This window comes from Solanum stenotomum, chromosome 2 (genome assembly GCF_019186545.1).
Source record: "Solanum stenotomum isolate F172 chromosome 2, ASM1918654v1, whole genome shotgun sequence".
Taxonomy (NCBI): Eukaryota; Viridiplantae; Streptophyta; class Magnoliopsida; order Solanales; family Solanaceae; genus Solanum; species Solanum stenotomum.
Window position 1 is genome coordinate 72,534,733 of NC_064283.1, and position 11,369 is coordinate 72,546,101.

The 11,369-nt window shown below is 31.2% G+C and overlaps 1 protein-coding gene across 2 annotated transcripts; it reads left to right on the top strand.

The window, feature by feature from the left end:
* The first annotated feature begins 6,360 nt into the window (after positions 1-6,360).
* LOC125854281 (putative late blight resistance protein homolog R1B-23) lies at positions 6,361-11,009 on the top strand. 2 transcript variants are annotated; one of them, XM_049533778.1, is made up of 3 exons: positions 6,361-6,918; positions 8,187-10,361; positions 10,457-11,009. In XM_049533778.1, exons 1-2 carry the CDS (start codon positions 6,481-6,483, stop codon positions 10,356-10,358), a joined length of 2,610 nt encoding a protein of 869 aa, XP_049389735.1. In that variant the 5' UTR covers positions 6,361-6,480; the 3' UTR covers positions 10,359-10,361; positions 10,457-11,009. The 2 variants fall into 2 exon arrangements, with proteins under 2 accessions (XP_049389735.1, XP_049389734.1); XM_049533777.1 differs by having other exon boundaries at positions 6,362-6,918; positions 8,184-10,361; positions 10,457-11,006.
* The last annotated feature ends 360 nt before the right edge of the window (positions 11,010-11,369 follow it).

An 11,369-nucleotide genomic window follows, 5' to 3' on the forward strand; every position in this document is an offset into this window, starting at 1 on the left:
AATGAAAGATCTTGGAAAGACAAAATTTTGTCTTGGCCTTGAAATTGAACATTTGAAAAGTGGAATATTTATCCATCAATCAACATATACTGAAAAGGTTTTGAAGCAATTTTACATGGATAAATCACACCCATTGAGTACCACGATGGTTGTGAGATCTCTCGATATAAATAAAGATCCATTCCGACCTCAAGAAAAGGATGAAGAGATTCTTGGTGATGAAACACCATATCTTAGTGCTATTGGGGCACTAATGTACCTAGCCAACAATACCCGGCCAGATATTTGTTTCGCAGTAAGTTTATTGGCGAGATTCAACTCATGTCCAACAAGAAGACATTGGAAAGGTGGTAAACATATATTCAGTTATCTTCAAGGAACAATTGATATGGGATTGTTGTATTCTAATGCATCCAAGTCAGAATTGATCGGTTATGCAGATGTTGGCTATTTGTCTGATCCACATAAAACCCGATCTCAGACAGGCTATTTATTCACATATGGAGATACAACTATATCATGGTGTTCGATGAAGCAAACAATAGTTGTTACTTCTTCAAATCATGCAGAGATAATAGCCATTCATGAAGCCAGTCGAGAGTGTGTATGGTTAAGATCAATGACTCAACACATTTTGCAATTATACGGTCTTTCTGTGCAAACAAAGATTCCAACAATATTGTACGAAGATAATGCTGTTTGCATAGCTCAATTAAAGGGAGGATATATCAAAGGAGACCGAACAAAGCATATTTCACCTAAGTTCTTTTTCACACATGATCTTCAACAAAATGGTGAGATAAATGTTCAACAGATTCGTTCAAGTGATAATCTTGCAGATTTATTCACTAAGGCATTGCCAACATCAACATTTGAGAAGTTAAGATATAAGATTGGAAAGCGTCGTCTCCAGGATATCAAATAAAGTTTTCATCAGGGGGAGTAAAATACGCGTTGTACTCTTTTTCCCTTAACCAAAGTTTTGTCCCATTGGGTTTTCCTAGTAAGGTTTTTAATGAGGCAACACTCAAGGCGTATTACAAGATATGTGCACTCTTTTTCCTTCACTAGGATTTTTCCCACTGGATTTTTCCTAGTGAGGTTTTAATGAAGCACATTATCTATGGACATTCAAGGGGGAGTGTTATAAATACATTAATGTGGATGTCATCTGTAACTCTCTTCAAAGATCATCCGTAACTCTCTTTGAAGTTCATGTATGAAATAAATGAACACTATTTAATTCATGTAACTTTGAAGAGACATTTTGTACTATAAATAGGCGACGATTATTTGATAAAAAGAAACAATTGAAAAGTACAGAAGAAAGAAATAAGAAAGCATTATCTCCCATTCCCATATATCTTGTCTATATATTTATTGTCTGATATTATTTTATATTGCTAATATTTTACAATATATATATATATATATATATATATATAAGTTATATATTCTCAATTAGTTACCGCTAACAAAGATAAGTTTTAGACATAATTATATATTGTACAGATCATAAAACTAACAAATAGTTGGATTAATGTAACTACATTAAAAGGATACTATTAGATTTCAACCATGCAGTTCTAACTATGTGGCGTAGAATTCATTTAATAAAATGAAAGAAATATAACAATTATAGTTTTTAACGCTTTGTAATATTTTGAAGTCAGTCTAGCTATATTAAAAATATAAAATATGAGAAATTATTTCCAATATTTATATATTTTTTAAAAACTATAATTGATACAACAATTACTACATGAATACTAGTTTAAGATAAATATTTAAATATATGAAATATTTAAGTACTTATTTAGCACTAATTAAGTACTAACATACATAAACATCTCTACAACAACAATAATTGTCCAGACTTGACGCACCCCTTAAGAAACAATAAATAATAGAGATAATATTATTATTTTATCCTTTGATTTTATTAAATTTAATATTTTGAGAAATGTGTAAGATGATAAATAATATTTATTAGTAAGGGTAAAATAGACACAAAAAGTAAACTATCTCTTGATTTGCTAAACTGGACAAATATTGTTGGACAACTGTTTTTGGTATAGTGAATAACTATTGTTTGACTGAGGGAGTATTAACAAAAAATTGAATGTACATATATAGGATTATTATATAAGAATATCAAAATAAAACAATTAATGGCAGCTTGAAGTAGAATCGCCACTACTACTCTATTTTCTGTGGCGACTAATGTTTTTGCCGCTAAAATTAATACTTTTTGTTGCAACCTTTCAGATCGCCACAAAATATCATATTTCTTGTAGTGGTTCCTATGTTTGTTACTTGAATTTTTACATGTTTGTATGCCTGCTTTTATGTGTTTTAGCATTATAATGATATTTCCTATATTTTAGATGTCAAAATGAGGAAAAGATCGATGGTTACAAACTAACCACAAACCTTTCTATCAAGTTGTAAAAATATTCAGAGACTTTGTCAATAATACACGCAAAATTGGGCAATGTACGAAGCACATGCATTGCCAATAATTGTCATTGTGTAGTTTACTTTAAAGCATAAACCTCTAATTTGTGAGTTCCATGCTGAGTGTCATAAATTAATAAAATAAAAAGAAGAATAAAGTAGAGAGAGAAGAGAGAAGCCCTTTGTTTATAGGAAAAACGAATTTGGTCCTTAATTACAATTCCTAACTTTCCTAAAAGAATAAAATAGATATTTACTATAACATACTAAATTACTAATAAATATATTTGTAATAGATAAAATATTTTGAATATATTTTCTTCAACTTGTTTGGAATTAAGATATACATGAATATTAATTTTGTTTAGATAATAAATAAAGGGGATAAGCCACACGTATCCCCTAAACTATAATCGAAATACCAGAAACATATTTTAACTAAACTAAGCTCCTACTTCCCCCGAGCTCAATTTTTTTGAAATTTTATATACTTTTTGACTTATATGAAACACTCCGTAACTTCACGTAGTTGAAACGCGTGGAAAATATTTGAATGTCACGTAAGCCAAAAAGGTGTTACTATTGATGTTCCTATCTATTATCATGTCAAGCCTTTAGAAGTGTTACTACTGGTGTTGCTCCAACCTTACAAGGCTTCAATCCATTCTACATAAAGTGGTCAAGCAAATAAGATGATAATTTATTGTAATTTTCTTCTGCAACATTTTTTGCACATCTCGCGGGTACTATATTAGTAGTTAAATAGTAAAAGAAATGAAATTATAAGAAACTCTTAGAGTAATACTATAATTACTAGTAAGAAAGAACAATGAAACTATTCTTTACTATCTAACTAATCTTCTATTCTACTTTGTGTCATTTCACTACATCAAAAATGATCATTAGGCCCCTAAATCTTGTTAAATTGGTTCTGACATCACTAAGTGGAAAAATAATACGGTGATATAGTTGATGACACTTCATATTATCTGACATAGAAAATACTTCTCAATTAATAGAAGGGATAAGAATTTAATTTCTGTTTGATATTGCAATTATATCTTCCATTAAATTATTTCATAAAAAAATATTAAACTTGACTTCACTTAATTATTGATCCAAAGTCATTTTTTAAGTTAAGCATTCATGTCATTAGTTGAAAAACAATACTTGATATAGTTGGTGACACTTAATTTTATTTAAAAAAATAATATACAGTAAAACCTTACTAAATCAATACTTGGTTAATTAATAACCTCTCTAAAATAATATATTTCTCCGGTCCCGATTGGACCAATGGAAATAATCACTCATTTTGATAAAATAATAAGATAATATATTTTCAGAAGACTCCTATATAAATATACGGTCTCATTAATATTATAAATTAATAATTCTTTAAAAGTACAAATATATCTAAGACAATTTAGTGAAATATGATTCTATTGTATTATGTTTTTGTTAAAATTTAAATCTAGTTGAAGATCATCTCTAACTTTTCTTATTACATCCAAAAGTTTCGGTGTTGTCTTTTCGAACTGCACCATAAAATTATGAAGATTTCTAAATGCGATAAATGTTTCCTTATGCGTAACTGGTTCCAAAGGTATTGTATCATCTTCAACTTTATCATCAACATTATTTTTTTCAATTGTATCCACAATTTCTTCTAAGCGCTGGACCTTTGAACATGTATCATTTTCACTCATCAAACAAGTTATTAACGTCCATTTTATTGCAGTAATCGAGATCATTAAATTCATGACCTCGAGTTCATGAATGATGTTTTCACAATTGAGTTTATTAAATTCTCTGAGATTTCATCCCTGAACAAATATTGCGGTGTCGAAACACTCTTTAAGTTAATAAATATTAATTTATTGATTAAATAATACATCTATAAAATAATAATATTTTATGGTCTCACCTATATTAATTTAGTGAGAGTTTACTGAAGTTGATGAGACATAATTTATTTTAATAAATAAAGTATGTAATATGATTGAGGGTGTGATTAAATCCCCGAAATAAATATATTGTATTAATTTATTGAACATCAATTTCACTGTATGAATCAATCCACAAGGTTAGGTTTAATTTATCAGTCATTGACTACACTAATTATTAATCCAGAGTCATTTTTTAGATTAAGTATTCACATCACAAGTTGAAAAATAATTGGCATAGTTGGTGACACTTCATATCATCTGACATAAAAAAACACTTCTCAATAATAGAAGGAATAAGGATTTAATTTCCGTTTAATATTACAGTTATATCTTCCATTAAAATATTTCATAAATAAATAATATCAAACTTGACTTCACTTAATTATTGACCCGAAGTCATTTTTTAAATTAAGCATTCATGTCATTAGTTGAAAAATAATACTTGATATAGTTGGTGACATTTAATTTTATTTAAAGAAACAATTTAGTAGGTGAGTCTTAATTTTATTTTAATATAAACAAATAATGGCTAATTTTAGTATTAAAATCATTTAATTAACACGACTTAGTCATAGGAGTATATTTTAATATATGTGTTTTTCTAAATAAATTAAGTAGAAATTATATTAGTTTCAGACATAATTACATGAAGATCGCAAAACTAAAAGATGGTTAGATTTATTGTAATTCCAGTTCGCATAAGTATTGATATGATTTAAATTGATAAATGTTATTAATGGAATTTAACCATACAGTTAGGAGTGTCAAAAGAGCATGAAAAATCGACCGAATCAATCGAATGTAATTGAACCGGATCATTGTTTCAATAAAATCATGAACATTGATCTAAGTCTATAACCGTCCCGAACAATTGAGATGATCTTTTTAATTTATGAAAAAAACCAAAAAAAATTCGAACCGAACCGAATAACCTTACGTACATATAAATTTATTTTATAACATTTTTCAACTATAAATATAACCTAGGTCCTCCGCCTCGGGTGACTGGATGACTTTGGGTCATTGCTCTTTAATTAGCCCTTTTTTTATTTAGGTTTAAAATTAAAAGATGCTATAATAGAAAATCTATCAAACAATATAGCAAAATCTATGCAAGCACTCCTATTAAATCTTTAAGATTAAACAATGCGGAAACAAAGTTTTACATTCATGACTTTTTAGAGAAGAATTAAAGTGTTTTTCAAGAACATATTTGCGAAAGAAATATTTTAATAATAATATATTTGAGGTGATATTTTAAGAGTAAACAATAAATCGAATATTAACCAAATCGTACCGATATTGAAGAGAAACCGATATGATTGGGATGATTTAAAAAAATCTAATTTTGATTATACATTATAAAATACCCGATAAATTGAGATGATATAATTTAAAAAAAATAATTGACTGAACTGTTCCACTGACACCCCTACATACAGTTGTATATATGGAGTAAAATTCATTTTGAGTATATTTTGTCCTAAGTTGTTTGGAATTGAGATAATAAATAAAGTAAGTAATATGATTGGGTGTGTGATTAGACCCCCGAAATAAATACTCCCTCCGTCCCTTTTTAGTTGTCCACTTTAGAAATTGCACACAGATTAAGGCAACAATGATTAGCACAGTGAAGTTACAATTTTACCCTTATGACAACTTTTCACTTCAAAATTACAACCACTTATTTGAATTCAAGTGAAATAAATTGGAGGGAAACAACATACACTTTTACAATTTTCAAGAAGTGTAAATAAGGGTATAATAGGAAAAAATTTGTTGTCCTTTCTTGATTTGTCAAAATGGACAACTAAATAGGGACAATTAAAAAAGAAAATATGGACAAGTAAATAAGGACGGAGGAAGTATATTGTACTCCCTCCATCCTTTTTTATATGTCATCATTTTTTATAAATAGTTAAACCACAATACTTGTCATTTTAGAAAATTTATGCATAAATTATTATATTTTTGAGCCTCTTGGCTATGATTAAATAGAAAGTTAACTTCAAATATATATAAAGCGCGAAGATCTCATTGCTGAAAAGAAAAAAGTAGCGTGTATCTTCGAGAGATGACAGATGCAGGGGTGAACTTTCTGGTGGGGAATTTGTTGGATCTGTTAAGTGGTAATATAGATCTGATTAGAGGGGTAGACGATGAGTTCAAAAATTTACTGGAAGAAGTGCAACGCCTGAAAGCATTCCTTGACGATGATGCTAAATTCCACAGCGAGAGCAGTTTATGGGATCAATTGGTGAAAGAAATTCAAAAAATGGTACATAAATCTGAAGATGTAATTGATAAATTTCTGATTCAATCTAAGCTGCATCGAGATAAGAATAAAGTTGGAAGATTCTTCGATGTCGGTCATATGGCAGTAGTTAGGGATCTTGCAGCTGAAATTAAAGACATCCATGAGAAGGTGAAGAAACTTCGGCAAGACCATACAGATTCTTTCAGTCCTAAACCACTTCTTGACATCCCTGAAAAAGCCCACCAAGTAACCCAGGTATGCAACTTTCCATATCTTATTTTATTTTATTTTTTAAAATATATCGAATTAATGTTAATTAAATTAACTTTCGAAATTAAAAATAAATGAAAAGACTACTTATTTATTTTATGGGTAAGAAATGATCATTCATAAAATAAAGAAAAGTGGTAGGGGGTGGAGTGGTAAAAAAACATTTTTACCCTTTTTTTTTTTTGGAATAGGGGGCGTGGGGTGGGGTGGGGTGAGCGGGCTGGTAGATTGGGTGACGAAAAAAACTTTAAATTTTTTTATAAAAGAAACAAACTAACTTTTTTTTGGGTTAGGAGTGCCAGGGGCTGATAGGGGTGGGGTGATAAAAAAAAGTTTAAAATTTTTTTGTTTCTAAAGCTTTTAACAAGATCCTTACGATAATATGGGAATTCATATTTATTCATATTATTTATTGGATACTTAAGTTTTTATCCATTTAAAATATAAATCAAATACTTTATACTTAAGTTTTTATCCATTTAAAATATAAATCAAATACTTTATCTGTTTTTATTTAATTTGTTTTCATCTACTCATATTCAATTCTGACTTATTCGTTTTTCGCTCTTAGGCGTGAGAATACTTGCTAATGATAAATTTAAAGAACAAATAGAATAAAGACACGTGTCATAAGAAAAAAAACTGCCCCACTTGACAGCCCAACCCCTTAGCCTGATATTATGGTAGCAAGATATCAAACTCAGTGTTATACATTAGGCGTGTTGTTGTTGGTTATCAAAAAATTTTATGCTCATATCGTACTATAAGTCTTGGAAGATCTGTTTGGTAGGAAAGGAAAATGTTTTTCAATTTTTTTGTGTTTAATTGATTTAAATGTTTTTCAAATCAATTTATTTTTCTCAAATTAAGGAAAATGAATTTCCTTCAAAAATTAATTAAGAAAAATATTTTTCAAAACTTTCCTTCAACCTCAAATTACAATTTGGTTTCTCACCCCACCTCATACCCCCGACCCCCTCCATTTTAAAAAATAAAAATTAAAAGTTTGTTTCAAAAAATATATTTTCAAATTTTTAATTTTTTTAGAATGTCAGAGTTTGGATGGATCGTTGGGTTGTGTCCTAATTCGTGTGTCGAGTCATGTCCTAGATGAATTATGGAGGTCAGAATTTACTTTCTTAAAAAGGGAGTCTCTCTAATAAAAAATACTAAAGATATTTTCTAAGTCATCAATGTAGTTGAAAACATTTTCGGCTCTGTTATCTAATGCAATTATTTACGTTATTAAGAAGGGTCCTTTGGAGGATGATGTAGTGGTCGGGTTTGATGAGGAAGCTAAAGAAGTGATCGAGCGACTTGTTAAAGGACAGGAAGAATCACTTGATATTATCCCAGTGGTGGGTATGGCCGGACTTGGAAAAACTACACTCGCAAGAAAAATCTGCAATGATTCTAAGCTTTCATTGAAATTTTGCAGAATCATTTGGGTTAATGTTGGTCTGCAGTACAAAATAAAGGATATTTATCTTACGATTCTCAACTTCTTCACAGAACCCATAGAAGATCATTTAGATAAGGATGTGGACGCATTAGCTAAGACAATAAGTGATTTTATGAATGAAGGAGGAAGATGTCTCATTGTTTTAGATGATGTGTGGGTAGCAGAAGTAGTTGATGCTGTCAAGAAAGTTTTCCCCAGAAACAAAAAGGGGGATCGGATCATGCTGACCACGCGTGATGTATACCTCGCTACCTATGCCAATCGAGATCCACATAAATTGGAGGTTTTGACACCATCAAATAGGTTCGAGTTGTTGGAAAAAAGGGCTTTTGGCAATGGAAAATTTCCTGTTGAGTTAGTTGAACTTGGAGAAAAAATTGCACAAAGATGCGGGGGAGTACCACTTGCAACAGTGCTAATTGCAGGACTATTAAGAGGTCTTCGGAACAAAAGTGACTGGGTAAGAGTTGAAAGCAATGTGCCGCAACATCTTCATAACAATGATTATGATTTTGCTTTATTTATAGAGATGAGTTACGATCGTTTGCCTGAAGAAATGCAGACGTGCTTTTTATACTGTGGTATCTTTCCTCGGGGCTTTGATATCCCTGCTTGGAAATTGATTCGTTTGTGGATAGCAGAAGGGTTAATAAAGCCCCAGCAGTCATACACTCTTGAGGAGATAGCAGAGCTTCATTTGAACGATCTTGTTCATAGGAATTTAGTTATATTGTTGCAAAAGACAGCTGATGGTCGAATAAAGACATGTCGTCTTCATGACTTGTTGCACAAGTTTTGCAGAACAATGGCTGCTAACAAATGGCTTTTTCAAGAAATATATACAACACCTGATAACTCTCTTCCTATACAGGACCCAGATACTTGCCGTCGATTGTGTATTCACCCATCTACTCTGTATGACTTTCTCTCCACAAAACCTTATGCAGAACATGTCAGATCTTTCTATTGTTTTTCCTCAAAACAAAAACCAATCCACTTGTCTCCTACTAACATCAAACTCATTCACAAAGCATTTCCACTTATGAGAGTTTTAGATGTTGAATCTTTCAGATTTGTTTTCTCCAAAGACTTTAACCAATTATTTCATTTGAGGTATATTGCTATCTCGGGTGAATTTAAGGCCCTCCCTCCGCCCTTTGGCAATTTCTGGAATTTACAAACTCTTATACTTAATACAAGTACCTCAGAGCCCACCCTTGACGTAAAAGCAGACATATGGAACTTGTTACAGTTGAGGCATCTGCACTCCAACATACCTGCAAAATTGCCGTCCCCTACTATCACCACAGGTAAACCTTCTTGCCTGCAAACTCTTTCTTTAGTTGCGTCAGAAAGTTGCAAGAAAGATGTGTTCGCCAAGGCATGTTTTCTAAAAAAATTGAGCATTCGAGGGCAAATGGCGGCTTTTTTTGAGTCCAGGGGTGGAATCAGCAATCTTGAAGAGCTTAAGTGCCTGGAACATTTGAAACTGTTGAATGATGTTCTTTACATGAATAAAACAATTCATCTTCCAGCAACATTCTTCAGACTTGTACGTACAGTGAACAAGTTAACTTTGGCAAACACAAGGTTTTCATGGAGTGAGGCGGACAAGTTAGGGCAATTGGAATCCCTTGAGGTCCTAAAGTTAAAACAAAATGCATTTGTTGGTAATTCCTGGAAGCCAAAGGTTGGAGGTTTTCGCAAGCTCCAGGTCTTATGGATTGAAAGTTCAGCAGAATTAGAATCTTGGGAGGTTTCGGATGTTAACTTCCCCATGCTTAGTCACCTTGTTCTTATCTCTTGTGATAAGCTCGACGCTCTACCAATTGAGCTAGCTGATTTACCTAACTTTCAAGAGATGAGGCTGGAGAAAATGAGCAAAGCCATCGAATCTGCAAAAGCAATAGAGGAAAGGAAGACATCTAAGAGCATCAAATTCAAGCTAACCATATCATGTTGAAAGGTCAGTCAAATTCATTTCATCTGATATATATTTACAAGAGTTCTATCTGCAATACTCTCCTGATCTCATATATTTATGTTTTCGCTTTTCTGTAGATGAGAGAATCAAGGTGACATTGCTAATAACAAGTCTTGATTCATGAACAAACTTGGGGTACTCTTTATTTCGTGTCTTTTTTGCAGTCCATTCATCTAATAAACTTGTTCTAGTAAAGAAGATACTTATTTAAGTTGTAATTTGTGTATTAAAGCTTTGTGAACTTTGATAATAAGTGTCCATTTATGTTTGAAATAATTTTAGCAGATTTCAATTATTTGTTTCACTACAAAATACAGGTTGAAACCTAGGGCCAAAACCGAATGACGGCATCGGTTTTAAGACAAGACAAACTCGACTACGGCATCCGAATATGCTAGGGTTGGTTTAAGAAAACCGATGGAGTCCCTTGATTAAACCAAATTCAAGTATTTATTGTGACATTGAACAATTCCAGCACTAGTAACCTTTTTTCAACTTTACTACAATACAATTTTTTTCTAACATATCAGCCAATTCATGTCCAAATGCGCTCGTCTCATGGACTTGCATCCTTCTTAGGCTGTAAGTGGGTATTTAAGAGAAAATATAATACATACAGTACTATACAAACTTTCAAAGCAAGGTTAGTTGCAAAAGGCTTTATTAGAGTACTTTTATCCTTGGCATCTATATATGATTTGTATGTATATCAAATGGATGTCAAAACTGCATTCCGAAATGGATGTTTAAATGAAGAAATATGTATGAAACAATTTGAAGGATTTTTTCTTCCTGGTAATGAACATAAAGTTTATAAGCTAATAAAGTTTCTCTATGGTTTGAAACAAGCACCAAAATAATGACATGAAAAATTTGATGGTGTGATATCATCAAATGGGTTTGTACATAACACTGCTGATAAATGTATTTACTCCAAATTTATAAAAGATTATGAAGTTGTCATTTATCTTTATGTAGATGACATGTTGG